A 19,904-nucleotide genomic window follows, 5' to 3' on the forward strand; every position below is an offset into this window, starting at 1 on the left:
CCCTCCCAGGTCTAGAGTCCTCTCTGGGCAAAACCAGGGCAGGACCCTGCAGACTTGTCTCCTGCCTCCACCTCTACCCCTTACAGTCCATCTCCCGCCTTAGGGATGCTGTTAAAGCCTAAGGCAAATACAGCCTCCTCTGTTCAGAGTAGCAAGCAACAACTGTCTCTCGGAGTAAAAGCCAGTGCTCTAACCATGGTATGTAGGCCCTAAATCTGGTCTTGCTCCCGGCCCCCTGTGACTCAGATGTGGGGCTTTTCCCCACAACAAGCAACTGTCTGCAGCACCCCTGGGTGTCCCCAACTCCATTCCGACACCAGCTTCCAGCGACACCGTCCCTCCTCCTGGCCAAGGGCTCAGTCCTGCCAGATTGTCCCCCCGCACAGCACTAGTTGCTGGCCCAGATACTCAGCTGTGTTTCTGACAATCAACCGTAAACCTGATATACCCATGATCCCCTCCTTGGGTTCAATTAATTTGCCAGGCGGCTCACAGAGCTCAGGGACATGCTTGATCCTGTTCATTAAAGGACAGGACACGGGATGCGGGTGAACAGCCCCATGAAGGGGGAGAGAGCCAGCTCTGGGAGGGTCCTGAGCGCAGGCAGGAGCTTCTGTCCCCGTGGACGTGGGGCGTGTCCCCCTCCCAGCACGCGGATGTGTTCACCGACCCGAAAGCTCCCCAAACCTCATACATGAGGGACTTTGATGGCGGCTTTCCCACGTCGGCACGATCAACGTGCCGGAGTAACTCCATTCCAGGCTCTCTCCCTTCTCAGGAGGATGGGGAGGGGGTCGTGGCTGCCGGGTCTTTCTCATCATCAGCCCCCTTCCAGGAGCCCACCCGGGGTCACCTCATTAGAACAAGGGACACTCCTGTCACCCAGAAAGTGACAAAGGTTTCAGGGGTCCTGTGTCAGGAACCAGAGGCAAAGCTGCTATATTATCTTTAAATATTTCAGTTTAGGGGCACCTGGGTGGCTCAGTGGGTTAAGCCTCTGCCTTCGGCTCAGGTCATGATCTCAGGGTCCTGGGATCGAGCCCCTCATCAGGCTCTCAGCTCAGCAGGGAGCCTGCTTCCTCCTCTCTCTCTCTCTCTCTCTGCCTACTTGTGATCTCTGTCAAATAAATAAAATCTTTAAAAATAATAAATAAATAAATATTTCAGTTTAAATAATGTGATGTATGTGTGTTATGGGTTTGAACCCATAACTATAGAAAACCACCTCCTACAAGCAAGCTTTGGCCTGGTGCCTCCTTTTGGACAGCTAAGAATTGTTTTGACACTTACACTTTTATAAGCGGCTCATAAAAATTAAAGATAATGCTTTGAGGGACTTCAATTATGTAAAATTCAGATTGCAGTGCTGATAAGTAACGTGTAGCTGGAACACAGCCCACCCACGCTGCCTGGTATGACAGCAGTCAGAGCCACGGCGAGGAGACGGGGCACAGCCCTGGACTGTGGATCCTGCAGAGCCAAAACTCTCCTGTCTGGTCCAAATGGAGAAAGCATGCTGAACCCCGAAGCCATGGTGTCCAGACATTTTGGCCTCAACACTACTTCTCACTCCTAAAATTTGAGGCCCTGAACTCTGTTAATATAGATTATTAATATTTAACCTAAGTAAAAATAGCAAATGATCCCATGGCTGTATTTGAGTGTGTGTGTGTGTGTGTGTGTGTGTGTGTGTGTGTTTTAAGATTTTACTTTTATTTATTTGACAGACAGCCACTGAGCCACCCAGGCATCCCTCAAGTGTGTCTTTTTTTTTTTTTTAATAAATTTTATTAAATTTTTATTTATTTCACAGACAGATCACAAGTAGGCAGAGAGGCAGGCAGAGCAAGGGGGAAGCAGGCTCCCCGACGATCAGAGAGCCCGATGCGGAGCTCGATCCCAGGACCTTGAGATCATGGCCTGAACTGAAGGCAGAGGCTTTAACCCACTGAGCCCCCCAGGTGCCCCCTGCAGGTGTGTTTTAAATAACTATAACAAGAACCCCGCTATATGTTAGCTTAGCTCAAGTATTTTTATGAAAAAGAGTATTTTCGAAGACAATAAACATTTAGTGAGGAGAGTGGCGTCATTCCACATGTTTGCAGACGTCTTCAGATGGTGGCTTAACCTGCTGGCAGACCACTGGACTGCCCTGCCAGCCGCGTCAGTGCACCTGCTGTCATAGAGCTGAGTCTTGGAGAGCACCCCTGGCACCCATGAGAAGATGAGGGTGGGAACAGTGACTTGTGTTTTCTGTAGCAGAGATGATAACACCGCGGACCTCGCAGACCCTCCAAGAAGGTCTCGGGGACTGTGCTTGGAGAAGGGCTGCTGGGGCAGCGGGGACTTGCCCCAGAAGCCCACACTCCGAGAGCGTCCGGGCGGCAGAGGATCCGCTGTGAGCACACGGATGCTCAGACGGCGGGGTTCCCGTCCGCAAGGTGCTGGCCAAGGGCTTCTGCTCTCCCTCAGATCACAAGGCTCAATGGGATCCGGGTCTTAGATGTCTGTCTGGCCTCAGGTTCACGCTGCTGAGCGAGGACACCGTCATCTGGTTCTGAACTGGAAGCCGTCTGCATCTCGTTCCTCAAATATTGTTGCTGCTGCTTTGGACTAAATCCTTGAACAAGGAAGCCTGTGGCAACACCTGAAAGGACGCTCTTCAGTCCTCCGTGTGCTCACAGAGCACGTCTGTGACTGCGAGGGGGTCTCCTTGCTAATGAGGGATGGTCTGTGGCCCACCATCCAGCCTGCTTGCACGGTCGTGTACCCCCCTCCCCATAGCAAGATTTGGGTGCTCCCCGCTGGAGATGTCACAGATCTACGGCAAAACTGAGCCCAGTGGTGAATAACCTGCCCGGGTCATTTTATGACAGGCATCCTACCGTGCTCCAGGAGAGGTAAGGGGGCTGGGACCAAAGCAATGGGGACCCAGAGCTCGCGGCGGTGGGACTCTGCTGACAGGAGAATATGGGGTGAGGGAAGGAGGGGGTCACGCCTCTGAGGATTTTAAAGGCACCGGAAAGGAGGGACGACACAGTTTGCAGAGGAGGCCGACCCTCCTCCCTCAGCAACAGGACGGTCACCATTGGCTTGGGCCCATGCTAGGCCAGCCAGGAATAGCCCACATCCAGAATGGCTTCTGGCAGAGGGTCCGGAGCAGGACCACAGGGGCCATGCATGGAGAAATCGAGCTCATCTTGCTTGCTCTGTGCTGACGGCCTTGGTCACTGGACCCTCCAGGAGCAGTGACTTAACTGAATGTGTGAATGACTCCAGAAGATGGATTCTTTTAAAGAATGTGGATTCAGCGGTCACTAAGATGTTGCCCCAGACCCTGGGGATGGAGCCCCATAGGATGTGGTGTTGCCCTCCTGAGCCCTAGCGTCGGGAGGGAAATACAGCCCCAGACTTCACCCACAAGTACAAGTATTCCTTCCCCCACAAGTATGAAGATGTGTGTGTCAAATGCTGGAGACAATGAGAAGTAAGCAGACAGACGGTCCAGTGCTTGGGACGGAGAGGTAACGGGCAGTGGCAGGGCACGTGTGAGGGACTGAGGTGGACCCAGTAACCACTCACAGATGACCAACAGCTCTTCGGGGAGAGGCCAAGATGACTAGTGCCCTGCAGCAGCGGTAAGACTTCGGGAAGGAGAGAGATTTGGATAGCTTGTGAGGTAGAGGAGTCAGAGAAGGCAGGGCATCCCCGGAGGGCCCCTGAAGCTGCTAACAGTGACTAGAGATGGGACAGCGAAGGGCGAAGGACCGGTCTGCAGGGAACATCTTCACTTTAAGAAGATGCCCCGACCAGCCTTGGGCCCAGGACACTCCATCTCTGACCCTAAGTCTTAGAGCAGCTGCTTGCAGAGGAAGGACCCTTCATCGCGAAGAGTCACAGCTGCTCGAGGAGGAAGCACGGGAAAGAAGGGATGAGATGAACGTTTTGTGGTGGCCACTCAGACCCTTTACCTCCTATCAAACACTGCTTCAGCTTCGTACCATTGCTGCCTCCTGTTTTCCTTCCAAATTTTAAAACAAACTTCATGGAGTGAGTCAGAGATGAGAAAGCTCGAGTTAGATGCGTGCTTGCAGAGTGCCCGGCGCTCGGGTGGGCTCCTCGACGACCTCTCGGCACCACCCTCCTGTGCTGAACCGTTTACGAGACTGCGGGAGACGAGGAGTGCAGGCGAGGAGCTGGCTTTAAGGAGTGGAAACCTTGTGTTCCCATTTTAGTGGGACCAAAATTTAAATCTAGCCACTCCCAGTGGAGTGACCGTTGGCCACTCTTCTCAGAGACATGGAACCGGTAATAATGCAACTCTGCAGACTCGGGAGGCGTCCATGGAGTCATGGTCAGCAAATGCACAGCGTCCAGCACAGAGTAGGTGACCAATGCTTGTTACATCCCCCTCTCCACCCTCCCTTCGAACACACACACACACACACGGGAGCGGTGGAAGCACTTGGCTTGGAATCCCAGCATGAGGCAAGAGCTTCCTGTTACCCCTTCCTAGCTGGGTGGCATTGGGCAGGTCACTGTGCCTCTCCCAGCCCAGGGTCTGGTGACTGTAACCCGGGACGTCACTGGTCCCTCCTCACAGCACTATGGGAAGAATTCAGGCGGGAGGGCCTCCTCTAGGGCAGCGGTGATAGAGATCACAAGGGTTTGAAGGGAATTTTTCCCGGGGCGGGGAGGGGGTTGCTTCTGTTGATCTCCGGAGGTCAGAATCCCAGAACTAAACACACAGGCCTCTGTGCCGAGGTGCTCGCTCCTCTACCTGGAACGCAGGGTAGGCACAGGGTAGGAGCAGAATGTGAAGACAGGACTCTGGCCCACGGCTGGGCAGTGTGCAACGTGAGAGCAAGGAGAAAAACCACACCGGCGATTGCTCTGAGGGCTGCCGTCTCCCCGGCTCTGACACGGGGGAGAATCTCACACGGGCTCTCGGCTCTAAAGTGCCACATTCTCTGAATCGTTGCTCACATACTCCCCTGCCTGTCCTGCAGCTGAGGCCCCCCTCACATGGGTCCACTTCCCGTGAAGACTGGTCAGCAATCCCCTGGGCTTCTGAAGTCCCCCCACCCGGCTGAAAGTCACAGATTACGCCTCTGGTGACTCTTGGGGTTGGGGCAGGGCGGCTCATCCGCTTCGCGGATGGCCGCTGTTCTCATCTGAAAGTGGCGAAATGTTGAGAAACTGCAACAGGAACTTCCGGCAGAAAAGGAAACCAAAAATATACCAGGGATAATCTGTCCAAGAGGGAGGGACCCCTGTTCCCATCGGAACCCCTAACCTCCAGCAGTGATTCTCAAAGTGGGGTCCGGAGCCAGCAGCACTAGCATCACTTGGGACCTTGTTAGACCCCCACATTATGGGCCGCCCAAATCGGAAACCCTAGGGGCGCCTGGGTGGCTCAGTGGGTTAAGCCTCTGCCTTCGGCTCAGGTCATGATCTCAGGGTCCTGGGATCGAGCCCCACATCGGGCTCTCTGCTCCGTGGGGAGCCTGCTTTTCCCCCTCTCAGCGCCTGCCTCTCTGCCTGCTTGTGATTTCTGTCAAATACATAAATAAAATTTTAAAAAAGAAAAAAGAACAACCCTGGGAGTGGAGCCTCCCAAGCGGTTAAAGAAACAAACCACCTATTTTAAAGCAAAACGTCCTGAGCTCCTGAAGTCCAGGTGCGGAGCCGCGCCCGAGTCAGCACCCGCGTCCAGCCCCGGCCCTGCTACCGCCCAGCCGTGCGGCCCGGGCGAGGGGGACCCGGGCGAGTGACTGAAGGGCTCTCAGTCCTCTCAGAGGACGCCGGCGGCACCAGCTGCCCTGGGGTCAGCAGGGACAGGTGTGGCCGGAGCCCGGGCCGGACTCAGCGGGGAGTCTGGTGGCGAGGGTCTTTGGCACTTGCTAAAGCGTCCCGGCCTTTGCCCCACTTCTCCGGACACGCTAAGTCCTCCGCGGTCCCGCGTGGGCACCCGCGGCTGCAAAGACAGACCAGCGGACCCTGCCCGCCTGCCTAAGAGACCGGAGGGCCGGACAGGCCATGCCCGGGCAGTGGCCCAGGGCCGCGCGGGCCTCCGGCTCCCCGACCCTCCCGAGCGCCCGAGCGCCCGCCCCGCGCCGCGAGGCCGGGATGGGAGTACCCAGTGCAGGACTCGCCTCGCGGGCGCGCCCAGCCGGGGTGAAGGGGCGCCAGCCCCCCGCACCGCATCCCCGCGCCACGGAGTCTTCCGCGGCCCGGCGCCCGGCCCCGCGCGTCATCAGCCTCGGCCCGCGACCTCCAGTCCACGTCTGGCCGGGAGGGGGGGCCCGGCCCCGCCCAGCCGCAGGTCCTGGCCCCGCCCCGCGAGTGGTCCAGGCCCCCGCCGGGCCGGAAGTCTCGGCCCCGCCCACCATTAACCTTGACCCCGCCCAGCCGGGGGTCCTGCCCCCCCGCCCTCAGCCGGAAGTCCCCCTCGCCTTGCCGGAAGCCTCGGCCCCACCTGGCCGGAAGTCCCGGCCACGCCCGGCCGGAAGTGTTGGCCACGCCCGGCCGGAGGCGGGAAGAGGCGGCCCCTGACGGGGTGGGCGCGGCGGCCGCAAGGCGGGGCGGAGTCGCCCGGCCCCCTCCGCGCCGCTCGCGGTCGCGCTCCGGCTCCGGCTGGCCGCGGGGCTGCGGGGCTGCGGGGCCGCGGGGCCGCGGGGCTGCGGGGCTGCGGGGCCGCGGGGCTGCGGGGCTGCGGGGCTGCGCGGCCGCGGGGCTGCGGGGCGGGTCGCGGTGGCCGCGAGCGCGGGCTGCGGCGCCCGGGCGACGGCGCGGCGGCCGCCATGGGGAACAAGCAGACCATCTTCACGGAGGAGCAGCTGGACAACTACCAGGTGAGCCGGCGCCCGCCCTCCTCTGCTCTCCGCGCCGCGCGCGGGCTGCGGACCCTGCCCCTGCTTCAGCTCCAGGCGTGACCTTGGGCCGTGACCTCGAGCCTCAGTTTCCCCAACCTCGCGTTGCGAGCGCTTTCCCGTGGGGGATGCTCGCCGGCGCGCTCGCCCGCCTTCAGCCGCCTCGCTCTGGGCCCCCGGCCTGGACGCGACCCCTGCCCCAGCCACCTGCCCAGCGCCCACCTTGGCACGGAGCTGGCGGGTCATCGAACGCGGGCTGGAGGGAGGGTCCCCTATCCCAGGAAGCAGCCCAGGAGAGTGGGGTCCTGTCCTGTCGGGAGCGAGGCGCAGCTGCCCGCAAATGCAGTTCTGAGTTGGGGCCGCCTTGTTTACCCGTAGGGGCCCTTCCCGCCGGTCCAGCGTGGAGGTAGTTGCTGCAGGAAGGCGGGCCAGTACCAGTCCACATCTCGTGGTCCCCAGTCCCCCAGCAGCCACCCCCTAAGACCCTTCCAGGACCTCCTGCCCAGAGTCACGGGAACTGTCCAGACCAGGTGTCCAGAGCCCTCGCACCGGTGGGTGCAGGACGGGGGCGCAGAATGGGGTTCAGGAGGAAGGCCCAGCCCTGACGCCGGGGCCCTGGCCAGCCTCCCAGGCCCCTTCCCTGCTCTGCCCACTTCAGCCACCCCCGACTATCCACAGCGACCGTGACGCGCCAGCTCTTTCTCCCTCCCTTTGCCTGCGTTTTTCCTCCTCCAAGGCCCAAGGCGATGCCTCTTACCCCACTCCCCCCGGGCAGGGGGCCCTGGTTGTGCTGTGGGAGCCATGAGGCCGCCTGCTGCCTTTCCCAGCAATTAGTTTGGTGGTGGGCTGGACATGGGAGCCCTCCGATGTGGGCAGAGGTAAAACAAAGGCCCCGACTGTCAGTAGTGGTTGTCAGCTCCACGTGAGGCCCTGGGAAGGCGCAGGGAGCCGCAGTCACGGCCGGCTGCCGGGTACCAGGCACTGGAACGGGTCCCTCACAGCCGGGTGCTTTTCAGCCCCGTTTCACAGAAAAGTAAGCAGAGGCTGAGGCACCATTCAGGGCTCTAGCCCAAGGCTCTCTGCATTTGTTTGGGGGCAGGGACTGTGGGTGCTCTTGGTCTTGGAGGCTGGCCAGCCTCCCGAGAGAGGTCCTTAATGCAGGCAGCTCCTGGGGAGGGCCCTGGTGGGCGGTGGAACACCGCGGGGAAGAGGAGCTTTTGCTTCGCAGGATTCAGCGAGAGTGGCTCACTTGTGCAGGAGGCATTCCTGGGGCAGGGGGCCACATGGTCACTGGCGATTAGTAGGGACACTGCTCAGTAGTGAAGAGTGGCCCGGTGTGGCTGGGAGCCTGGGTTTCCACGCAGACCAGCAGGTATTGGGTTACGCTTCTGAGCCAGGCCCAGGGCTGGGTTGTGATCCTCCCGCCACAGCCAGGCAGGCTGGGAGAAATGAGAGCCGAAGAGACCTGAGAGCCCCCAGCCCCCTCCCTCGGCTGTCCAGCCAGTCAGGGCCCCAGTTACAGCCACCTACCCGCCCCTCTTCAGCTGCAGAAACCTGAGAGCCCCAGCCCTCCCCCTCTGCAGGTGCCAGTGATGCCCAAGTTCAGGTTTCTCTCAAAACTTTTCTGCCTTCCTGATCAATCAATCCATCCCCCAGGCCTCTCCCTCCCCAAAGCAGGGCTCCCTGCCTTCCCCTGAACCCACCGCTGCCGCTCCGTCCTGGCTCTCTGCTTGCACTCGGGCAGCCCATGATTTCAGCCCTGAGCAAGTCCTGTAACTCTCCTGGGAACCCGCCTCTGTCTCCGCCTAAGGATCCAAAGCAAGACAAGAATTGGAATGTGGCTACAAAACCTTTCCTTTGCCGACACCACTAGCCTACTCAGAACCCTGAGAAGCTTTTAAGGTTCCTGCCATATTCACCCCCTGGGGACTGCTTCCTGCCACGGGTTTCAGGCAGATAAGTCAGCAGCAGCAGAAGCAGACTGTCCGCTGATGTGTGGCTTCACGGCAGCTTTGCTGGTGCTCAGAGGCGGGCGAGGTTAGGGGAGGCAGGGTCAGTGCCTTCACGGACACCTTCTGCAGCCAGTGGGAGGTCTACTTGCAGAGGCCTGGTTCCTCGTCCCATCTGCACGTATTGAGCACCTGTGGTGCGCAGGGCATCAGCACACACAGTGGGAGCAGGATGCGGTCACGACCACTGCTCGTGAGTGGACCCTACAGCAGTAGGCCATGATCAGGAAGCACAGAGGACCGAGCTGCAGTCAGCCCTTCTGGGCTGCATGTACAGCTAAGAGCAAACCATCAACTTCACGGAACCTCAGTCTTCACATCTATAGAATGGGGAGGTAATGCCTTTCGCCCCGGCCCCCCATCGGCTAGTGGTGAGGACTGAACAGAATTGGATAATCGGAGCCCCACGGACCAGGCCCAGTCGAGGTGTGGCTCTCAGCCTGGGATGTGTATGCAGGCATCAGAGTAGCTTTGAAACTGATGCCTGGCTCTAGCCCTGGGGATTCTGCTTTAATGGATCTGTTCCTTGGGGCTGCTGGGGCTAGAGCTAGTGGTGGGGCCGGGGCCGGGGCTGCTGGGAGAGGGCACAGGAGGTTAAACAGCTCCCCAGCTGATTCTGCTCTAGAGCTGAGGCCCTCGAGTTCGCAGGCATCAGCACCACTGAAGCCGGAGGATCTAAAAATGCAGATTCCGCCCCCCCCCCCCGCCTTGGGTTTGTGACTCAGTAGGTCTGGAGTGGAGCCTGAGAGGCGGGTGCTGCCCATCCAGGCACCACACCTTGAGCACCTTTGAGGGGGACAGATGTAAGTGGTTTGATAAGGGACCAGGATCATATGAGAAACTTTTGCATCTTTGCCTGTAGGGCCCTGGGTCTGGACCCACGTACTCTTCAACCCAGGGCAGAGAGCAAGGAGAGGAAGACAGGATAGGCCAGGACGCAGAGACCAGAAGCCAGGGCCTCTCCCCGTCGGTGGTGATGCTGACACGCCCGCCAGCCTTGGCCCTTCTCACTGGGCACCTTCAGGCCGCAAAGCCAGCCCTGGGGCTGAGGGGGCTCTGTACCTGGACGACTCAGCTGGGCAGCCTTTGGGACCTGCTCCTGAGATCTGGGGGCTTGAGGAAATCAGTCCACACAGTCACCGCCTGTGTCTGGGGCCTGCGGGACAGGGCGTTCTCTCTCCATGCTTGTTGGGGTGGGGGGCAGACAGAGGAGCTGGGGGCCACAGCAAAGCCTAGCCCTCCAGGAGAAGCTCCTAGGTTCCTAGAAGGCCAGGGCAGCATGAGGGCTCTTAGTCCAACTCTTGGGTAGCAGCATGTGGCTCAGAAGGACCGACTGACTACGTGTGGCCTGGAAATGCCCACCCGTCCCCCTCCTCAGCTCTCCCAGAGGCGCCCAGTGGGCCTGTCCTCAGTGTGCAGTCCAGCTGCCCCGGCGGTCTCAGGTCCCGTCCAGGGCAGCAGCCGCGAGCCCCTCGTCGGCCCGCTCTGTGCAACATACTGCCTTGGGGTCTCCGGGCTCTACAGAGCCTCAGAGGCCGCCTGCGCCCATGGGCAACAGTGAGTAAGGACAGACCACAGGGGTGAGCACAGGAGCCTCTGCTGCTGGGATCTTCACGCCGCTGTACTTCCCACCGTGGCCTGGCCTGGTAACCGACTGCATCACGGGGCAGGACATCCAGAGCAAGGCGGGGACAGCTGAGAGGAGTTTATGACCAGGAGACCTTAGGACCCGTGTGCTACCCCCACCCTGAGAAGCACCTGTATGAGGGTCCCTGGTAGCCTCCACCCTTGATTCTGTCTGGGTGCCACCAGCCCCTCCCTGCCTGCCTGCCTCCTCGCCCGTCCTGCCCCACACCCCGGCTTCCCTGTGTGACCCCAGCTCTTCTGGTGGCCTCAGAGGTCAGGGAGATGCTGGGGTTTCCCCAGCCTGTGGACCTCGGACTCCCCCTCTCTGCACCAAGGCTAAGGAAGACGAGCCGCTGCGGCTGAGGCCCTCGGGCCCTTGCTCCAGCTTGTCTCCCAGCCCCTCTCCGTGCTGTCCCGCCAGGCAGTCTGCACCCGGTGACCTCTCCGTCTGCCCATGAATGCTGCTCAACACCATGTACACAGTCCCCCTGGCCAGGACAGAAGCTTCGGGAAGCAGCGGCTCTTGGCCAGGGGCAGGGCGGGGCGGGGGGGAGCGGTTTGAGTCTGCGAGATCCCGAGGGAGAAAAGATCCTGGGACTTGCAAGGGACTGTGTGTGTGTTTTCCCTTTGCAGGACTGCACCTTCTTCAATAAGAAGGACATCCTCAAGTAAGTGCGGCTTCCGTCCCTCCCCCAACCCTGGCGCGGGGACGGGGCGGGGCTGGCCCTCGCGTGGGCTGGCTGTGCTAGCTGGACCTGAGGAGGAGCGTCGTGAGCTCAGGCGGCGGTGAACTGGAGAGCTTGCCCCGCCTGCACCCAGGCCCCTGTGCCAGGAGCCGAGCTCTCCGCCGCTCTGGTCCTGCACACCAGGCGCTATGGTGGGTGGTTCCAGGCTCTTTCACTTAATCCTTGCTGTGACCGTGTCAGAGGAGAACGCTTTTCTCGCCACTTTGCAGGTGGGGCTCAGCAGTCGGCCAGAGTCACAGAGCCAGGCACTCAAGACCCGGCCTTCTCCCGCAGGCCCCTTGCTCTGTCCCCGTGGCCTGGCATCTGTCAGGCCCTCTGGCCCTGGCATCTGAGGGCCCTCTGGCTCGGACTCTGATGGCCTCCTGCTCCTGGGAGGCCCAGAAGTCAAGGCCATGGCCTGCATCCCCATACCACCCCTGAGCTGCCCACCCGCGGCTCTTCCCTTTCTTTGGGCCTGTCACTCATGGCCTTGCCACAGATCCAGGCTCTTCAAACCATGTTCTAATTCGTCTGTTTGGCAGCTACGGTTTGGGTTATTGTTTTAGTTTACTTACTGTTCCCGGCGTGCTAGCCCCAAATGTGGACCGCCGGCCAGTCCGCAACTTCCACAAGAATCCATCCCTCCCGGTGCTTTCCAGTGCCGTCTGTCAGGGACCGCCCTTCTGTAGACGGGCACTGTCTGCATCCCCCGGGGGACCTGCTGTTCCTGCCAGCTGTCTCCACACCCAAGGGGCAGACAGCCACAGAGGCCTCTGCTCCAGGCCTGCGCCCACTCTCCTGCCTTCATCCTGCCCAGCAGACTTCTGAGTCTGGTTGGCATGCTCTTGCATGACCCTGTTGCAGACTAGGGTTAAGGTTGTGGTCACTGTTTGGGAAAATGGTGACATCATTGTCACCGTTACGGGTTCCAAGGAGGAAAAGAGCAGCACTTACCCCACCACCTGAATGTTTCCGATTTTTTTTTTCTTCTTAAGATTTTACTTACTCATTTGACAGACAGAGATCACAAGTAGGCAGAGAGGCAGGCAGAGGGGTAGGGGGAAGCAGGCTCCCCTCTGAGCAGAGAGCCTGATGCGGGGCTCAATCCCAGGACCCTGGGATCATGACCTGAGCCGAAGGCAGAGGCTTAACCCACTGAGCCACCCAGGCGCCCTTGAACGTTTCCTACTTTTTACACACTTTGAGTTTATTTCATACTTTGTTGTTTTGGGGAGTCTTGGTGGGGGTTTTTTCCCCTAATTGTGAATTAGGTTTCTTATATCTAATTTTTGAATAGGCTGATGACGGAACATAGAAAACTATTTGGCGCTGGATGGCTGCTGAGCCATTTCTCCTTGGTAGTTTTTAAACTGACAATTTTTGGTCTGGCAAATAACTTGCCTCCTCCTTTCCAGTACTTCCATACTCCGCCTATGTCCCTGACTGGTCGCAGAGCCCTGTGCTCTCAGGCGGATGCTGTGTGACGACCGCGTCCCACACTCCCGGGGTCTCCGCTAAGTCACTGTTTAAGTATGGGGCTGGGCGCTGGTGTGAAGCAACCCTTTATTTCCGTGTTACTAAGCATAGGGAGCTTTATTATTGATAAAAATTGATACTTCATAAATACTTGTGTTAACAAACACTCTACAACCGGAAGCCGTTGGGCAGTGGGTTTGGTCGCAAGCGGCAGCCCCGTCCTCCTGTTCCCGTGCGCCCCCGTCGTGCGGGCACCGTCAGTGTGAACACGGCCTGCGGACGTCTGGGGATCTTCCCCGTGTCCTTACAACCATCCAGTCGTAAATGCAGCTGCCAAGTTAATAAAAATGGTTTCTAACCTATTGCTGTGACGTGGGGTCCCAGATTTTCGGACACCCGTGTATTCCTGGCAGGCCTCCTCCATGGTCCGAGTGCATGAAGCTTCCAACTCCGTTGGACTCGGCGTGGGCGCAGCTTGTAAGAGCGAGCACCTGTGTGTGCGCCGTCGGCCCGTCCTTCATGCCGCCCACTGGGGTCAGAGGACAGGGTGCTTGCTAACTTTCTGAGATGAGCAGGGAGGCTCTGACCTGTTTGCCCTGCACGCTGAAGCACGCCCCACAGGGCAGGGGTCCGTCGTGCCGAAGCCTCCAGGAGCTCAGCGGGCCCTGCCTTGGGACGGGGTAGCAGGGATGCACTTCCTTGTTCCGAGTTTCTCCCACAGTGATTCAGCCTTCCCAATTCTCTTCAAGTTTTCCTAAAAAGAAAAAAATGGCCATGTCACTTTGTCCTAGAGTCAGGGTGGAGGTTGGCCTCCCCCCACAAGGGGACACGCTACCCTGCCAGCCCTGCGCCCCTCTCCCCAGTTCCTCCTGGTGGGGTGCGGCTGAGGTCCTGCTGGCTTCTGTAGTGCTAGCCTCCTTGAGCCCCACGTGTGAGGACAGTAGGACAGTCCCCATTTTCTGATAGGGAAGTTGACTCACCCCAGGGTCAGACCACCAGCCAGCGAGGTGCGGTCTCTAGCCACCACCTCACTTGACCCCATGTGACCTTGGAAGGGTCAGGTGATGCCCAGGAGCATGCAGCATTATGCCCCAGCATGTCCAGGGTCAAGGGCAGGGGGACGGGGGCATAATGTGACAGTTGGAAGTTGAACACAGGGTTGAGTACTCCACCCCAGCTGCCTGAATTGGGGTATGGAAGTCCTGGCTCCGTGTTTGGGGACAGTAATTCCGAAAGCACGAGCAAAGAAAGCCCTTGAGTGCGCCAGGTCGGGAGTCCAGCTTGGTCCGGTTACCCCGCTGTCTGCTCACGTGCCCCCAGCCAGGGGACGGGCCTCAGCTTGTTTCCCTCCAGCGCTGTGTCTCAGCCCCAGAGCTTCATTGTGATTTCGGGATGTTTACGGGAACCTGTGGCCAGCAGGGCAGGCTTGTGGCACTTTGCTCTGCCTGTGCCCTGCTTGGACTCTGAGCCAGGTGCCGCTGGGCTGGGAGGAGCCCAATGGTTGGAACCTGGAGCGCCTTGGGTTCGAGTCTGGGCCCCACCACTCACTGGCTGGTGTGCTGGGTGGGCACTTAACCCTCGAAGCCTCAGTTTCCTCCCCGGAAACTATGGAGAGGGTGACACCTGCGTCTTGGGGTGGTGTGGGAGTGACCTTGAGTTGTCCACACGGGGCACTGACCCGGAGCAGGGCACAGAGTGAGCACTTGCTAGACAGAGCTGTCGTCACCTGGGGGAGCCAGATGCACACTTCCACGCTCTGCTGGAGAGGACTGGGTGGTTGCTGACAGGCCTGCCACAGGGTCTACCACTTGCAAGCAGACCTGGCTTTGGGGGCGCAGGGCAGGTGTGGCCAGGAGCTCTGGGGCCACTTTGATGCCACTCCCAACAGTCCTGAGCCTCACCTTGGGCAAGGGACCTGCCTCAGTCCCTGCTCAGTGCCCCACACTTGTCCCCCATAAGTTGTTCTTGTCTGGGCTTGGGAGTTGGGTGTTATTGTCTGCAATGTTAGGGGCGTAGACACAGAAACACAGGGCAGAAGAGGCCCGAAGAGCCAAGAAAGGGCCTCCACCTGAGTGCTAGACCGTCCAGGGAGGTGCGAGGAGGTCCCACACGGCCCAGGGTCCATAGGGGCTTCCTGTGGATGTGGGAGTAGGTGAGGGTGGGGGAGGCTGGCAGCTGTTCCAGAGACCAGGCCTCGCAGCCCGACTTGAGGCAGGGGCAGCCAACAGCCCAGGTCTTAGCAGCTTTGGGGCCGCAGAACGGTAAAGAACTCCTGGTCTTTGTTCCCGCCATGGACCCTTAGAGTTGTAGTTGGGGGGTCCTAGACAGATGGCTTCTAGCCTCCTCAGGCCTCGGTTTGCTGAGCTGTGAGCTGGGCCTGCAGTGTATCTGCATGGCCAAGGGGACGTGCCTAGCACATAGAAGACCCTTATGGGAGCCCAAAGGGGAACACAAAGGTCTGGTTGTGGACCCTGCAAGTGGGGCCTGGCCTGCGGGGGATGGTGCAAGGGTCCAGGACATGACCTGGTTATTGGCCTCCCTCACAGGTCCTAGCCCTGTGGGCAGAGCAAGGGCCGGGGTGGGGGAGTGTGCCATGCACAAGACTGGGGTACAGGGTGGGCCGTACTGGCTGCTGGGGGCTCCGGGGTGCACCCCTCCAGCTCCTCCCCTCTGCCTCCCTTGCAGGCTCCACGCGCGGTTCTACGAGCTGGCCCCCAACCTCGTCCCCATGGACTACAGGAAGAGCCCCGTGGTCCACGTGCCCATGAGCCTCATCATCCAGATGCCGGAGCTCCGGGTACGCGCGAGGCTGCTGCCGCCGGGAGGGGCTGGGACGCAGGCCGCTCACGCCCCCAGACCCCAGCTGAGGCTGCCCTGCCCTCCAGGGCTTACCTGCTCCATGCCTGCCTGCTCCCCTATACCCTGAATGCACGGGCTGGCGTGCGGGGGTGGCGCGGGGGCTGCGCTCACTCCCCTGCCCCTTGTGCAACAGCCAGGCAGCTCTTCAAGGCAGAGTATGTCTGCTCTCTTCTTTTGTAGGATTTTTTTTTTTTTTTTGAGAGGGAGTGAGCGAGCAGGAGGAGAGGGACAAGTGGACGCTGAGCACAGAGCCTGGCACGGGGCTCCATCTCGTGGCCCTGAGATCGTGACCAAGCCCAGTCCAAGTGTCCCACGCTTAACTGACAGAGCCCCCCAGGCACCCGCTTGTGTCTGCCTTTGTCGACGGCTCTTCTGTCTCCGCCTTGTCTGGCTTTGGCCTCTCGCCTCCGGCCACCCCCCATCACCCTTCTCAGACCTGCCGATCTTGTTAGAAGGCCGCTTGGGGTCAGCATGTCTGGGTGGAGGGGGCGAGATTCCGTTGACCCGCGGACGCTGCTGGACCTCAGACCACATGTATGTTTGATGGGAAAGTTTCATTTCATGAGTTGCAGTCCCCGCCAGTGGTAAGGGAGACTGGTGTTCGGGGCACATATGCATCCCTCTGTGAGATGTTGCCAGGAGCCCCTGGCCAAGCCTTGAATGTGTGACTCAGGGTCAGGGCACCATGTAGCGTCCTTTCTGGTCTCTGTTCCAGTTGTGACCTCTATCCTGAGGGACAGTGAAGCCCAGGCTTGGCCCTGGCATGTGCCTGCCAGCCTAGAGAAGGGCCTGAGCGCCGGCCTGGAGGTCACTGCAGGGGCGTGGGGCACTCTGGCCGCTACGCAGGTGGTTTCTGAGTCTCCTTGGCCCGGCACAGAGTGGGGGCGGCCAAGCCCACTTGGGGTGGGGACTCCAGGAAGAGGGAGCCCCGGAGACCTGGGACCAGAGGACGGAGTTGGGGTGTGGCTCCTGGAGTGGCAGGCCCCCGAGCAGGCTGACAGTGGCCTGGGTTCTGACTAGCCCCCCCCCTGATTCTTGCCATTTGTCCGCTTCTTTCTCCGAGCCTTGGGGGCCCCACTTCTGCCTCCCATGACCTTGGCCTGACCTGGCCTAGCCCAGGGCTGTCTGAGACAAGAGGGTGTCTGGTGAGCACAGCTTGGCCTCACCAGCTCCATGCTCGTCTGAGAAACGTGACCCGAGGAGCCCGGGCGCCTGGCCGCGCACCGCCCCCCAACCCCCATCAGGCTTTATTCATCCCCTCACACACCAGCCGAGCTGTGCCGGCGGCCGTGGGGGCTCACTTGTCCGAGGCCACACAGGCCTAGTGGTCTCTCTGGAGTCCGCCCAGTACCCTGTGCCCACGCGACCGCTGTGGCTGTTTCCTGCAGGAGAACCCCTTCAAGGAAAGGATCGTGGAGGCTTTTTCTGAGGACGGCGAGGGGAACCTCACCTTCAACGACTTTGTGGACATGTTCTCTGTGCTGTGCGAGTCGGCTCCACGGGAGCTCAAGGCTAACTATGCCTTTAAGATCTACGGTGGGGGCCTGGGGGGTGCCTGGGGGGGTCCTGGGGGCGGGGGTTGTGTTTGGGGATGCGGGGTCCTGGGGGCTGTCTATGGACAGGCGTGCCCAACGGACAGAGCAGCAAGGAGGTGCCAGGCCTCCAGGAGCAGAGACCCAAGCAGTGTGAGCCCAGGGAGGTTGCAGGTCAGGCTACAAGGAGCCAGCCAAGGAGCTTGGACCAGGCACCTGGGGCTCTGGGGCCACTGCAGGCTTTGGGTGGTGGACGTGTACACTAGAGGCCAGGGGCTGGAGAGGGCACCTGGGCCAGGCAGTGGGGCTCCCGGGCTGCGGTCACACCAGGCCCCAGAGGAGAGAACTTGGCACAGCTGGCCTGTACCCCCATGGGGACACCCAGTTCCAGGGCAGCTCAGCTGGGCCTGAGCTACAAGAGAACTTGTGTGTCCCAGCACCTTTGACCAGCCTGTGGCTCTGGGCCTCTCGGACTTTTTCCTTTTGTAGCCACTGTGCTGCTCTCCAAGGCCTGGTCTCGGTGCACGCAGCACCCCTGTGTGTGTGTCAAAGCACGGCAGCCGCGGGGGCCCACCCTCCTCGCACCACGCCCCACTGCACCCGCCACCCTCTAGCCTCGGACCCCTGGCAGCACGCGTGGGGCATGCTGTTGTCTGCCCGTGAGGGTCGTGGGGGGCAGGTGGGGACAGATTCAGGGGTATCCAGACTCTGCTGCCCCAGCTGTGGGACAGAGTGGAAAGGCCAACTGGGACACGGGCTTTGGTGTTGGGGAGAGTCGCGTCAACGGTCACCCCCTTCCTGGGCCTTAGCTCCTTCCCATCAAAGGGGCACAGGAATCCAGCCGGCCGGGCAGCCAGCACGTCTCTGCAGAGCTTTCTGGGTGCCCCTTCGGGAGCTGAGGGAAATCCTACCCATGTCTGCCCACCAGTCCTGAGATGGGCCGTGCGGGTACCTGTTTCGGGGCTGGGCTCAGGGTCTAGCCCTGACCAGGGGTGTCCCTTTGGGTCACGTGCCCTCTGCAAGACCCTGTTTCTTCACATGTGCATGACCTGGACCCACCAATCCGCTGCATGGGTGGTGCCAGGAGGCAGAGCCCCTGCCATTCCTGCGGGCCGCCACACTCATCCCTGCCGTTCGTGTCAGGGTGCGGCCAGCGGCGGGGTCCCTGTAACCTAGAAAGCCCCCCAGAGGTGGTGTTTGATCTGAAACCTGAGGACAAATGGGAATTTGCTGGACAGACCAGTGGGAGGGGCGGAGATGTGGGAGCTGAGCTAGACGCGGCGTGCAGGGTGTCGGGGTCACTGCTGCGAGCCAGGTGGCTGTACTTGGAGCAATGGTAGTGCCGTCTGCCAAGTAGACTGGAGCCATGCATCCCGCTCTGCACGGCGACCAGCCTGGGCCTCCTTTGAGGGCTCCCGAGTCTCCTGACCACCGCCACACCTGGCAAGGGGCCGCAGGAGGCCACATGGTGCTTTTGGGAGAACGTGGCCATGGTGGATGAGCACTTAGCGGCAAACACACCTGTCCTGATTCCCCTCCACGCAGCACTCTGCCCTTGGCTCGGTGGCTTGGCCTCCTGGGCCTCAATTTCCTCTGCTCCAGCGGGAGCACAGGGCCCACCGTCCCAAGCCTCAGACTCAGACTTGGAAGGGTCTCAGGCCAGGTTTGGACCGAGGACCATCACAGGGTCTTACGGGGTCATGAGTGTCGACTCCTCAGATGTGCTATTTGGCCTGGGCCTGAGCACCCCTGCCCCCGCCCGCAGACTTCAACACGGACAACTTCATCTGTAAGGAGGACCTGGAGCGCACGCTGGCGCGGCTCACCAAGTCCGAGCTGGACGAGGACGAGGTAGTGCTCGTGTGTGACAAGGTCATCGAGGAGGCCGACCTGGACGGCGACGGCAAGCTGGGCTTCGCGGACTTTGAGGACATGATTGCCAAGGCTCCCGACTTCCTCAGGTGAGGCCTGGCGGCTGGGGCTGGGGTTTCCGCCGACTGCTGGGCTCCCGCTCACCCGCCCTCCCCGGAGGTCAGCTGTGTCCTTTGCATCCTCCTATGGGACCATGCCCTGGGCCGGGGGCCAGTGGGATTTCTGCTGAGGGGCCCTAACTCTCTTTCTAGCACCTTTCACATCCGGATCTGAGAACACTGGTGAGGGCGCGGGGGCCCTGAAGCTGACCCTCTGGCTGTCCTGTCTACACGAGTGTGACCTCCGAGCTGCCCGGAATAGAGGCTGTGGCCTCTGGGTTTAGACCCACCAACATTTCCTCGGCCCTTTCAGCAAAAAATTCCTTAACCAGGGAAGGGGGGTGTGGGGAGCAGGGCCCTGCCATAGGCCATCTGTCTGGGCCCCCAAGCCCTCCAGACCCCCGTCCTCTCCCCGTCAGAAGTGGCCCCACTAGGAGGGGACAGCAAGACCTCACAGGGCAAGGGCTCCAGATGTGTCCCAAGTCCTGGGCGGGTGTCCCGGTCACCCAGGGCAAAGTGAAACGGGAAAGGTTTCATGAGCTATGCAAAACTCACAGCTGGGCTGCCCCCCTGGCCCCCCCCAATGTGAAACTGTGTGGACAGTGGGTCAAGGGCTCTGTCCCTGTCCCTGGCTGTGAGGCCTGGGCATCCCATGTTCTGCACCACCCCCCCAAGATGTGGAATTCTCACTGGTGCGTGCTGTCCACACATTTGTGAATTCCCGGTAGTAAAGCACTTTGACGTCCCTGTGCTCTCTCTGCTGACGTTAAGACGGGCTCAGTGGTCCCTTTCTCCTGCTCCTTAAAATCCCGCGTTGAGTGGGTCACCTCGGCCC

At 60.4% G+C, this 19,904-nt stretch overlaps 1 protein-coding gene across 2 annotated transcripts; it reads left to right on the top strand.

The window, feature by feature from the left end:
• The first annotated feature begins 6,708 nt into the window (after positions 1 to 6,708).
• On the top strand, positions 6,709 to 19,839 carry CIB2 (calcium and integrin binding family member 2). 2 transcript variants are annotated; one of them, XM_045067188.1, is made up of 6 exons: positions 6,709 to 6,854; positions 11,141 to 11,175; positions 15,394 to 15,505; positions 16,956 to 17,103; positions 18,865 to 19,060; positions 19,223 to 19,839. In XM_045067188.1, exons 1-6 carry the CDS (start codon positions 6,804 to 6,806, stop codon positions 19,242 to 19,244), a joined length of 564 nt encoding a protein of 187 aa, XP_044923123.1. In that variant the 5' UTR covers positions 6,709 to 6,803; the 3' UTR covers positions 19,245 to 19,839. The 2 variants fall into 2 exon arrangements, with proteins under 2 accessions (XP_044923123.1, XP_044923125.1); XM_045067190.1 differs by lacking the exon at positions 11,141 to 11,175 and having other exon boundaries at positions 6,737 to 6,854.
• The last annotated feature ends 65 nt before the right edge of the window (positions 19,840 to 19,904 follow it).

The sequence above is a fragment of the Mustela putorius genome, unplaced genomic scaffold (genome assembly GCF_011764305.1).
Source record: "Mustela putorius furo isolate JIRA1106 unplaced genomic scaffold, ASM1176430v1.1 tig00003875_pilon_pilon_pilon, whole genome shotgun sequence".
NCBI lineage: Eukaryota > Metazoa > Chordata > Mammalia > Carnivora > Mustelidae > Mustela > Mustela putorius.

What these genes read in the sequence shown, in the direction of transcription:
- CIB2 (XM_045067188.1), top strand. Translation starts at nt 6,804, where the DNA reads ATGGGGAACAAGCAGACCATCTTCACGGAGGAGCAGCTGGACAACTAC. An exon ending in AATAAGAAGGACATCCTCAA is followed by an intron (nt 11,176 to 15,393) that starts GTAAGTGCGGCT and finishes CCTCCCTTGCAG; the next exon opens with GCTCCACGCGCGGTTCTACG. An exon ending in AAGGCTCCCGACTTCCTCAG is followed by an intron (nt 19,061 to 19,222) that starts GTGAGGCCTGGC and finishes CTCTCTTTCTAG; the next exon opens with CACCTTTCACATCCGGATCT.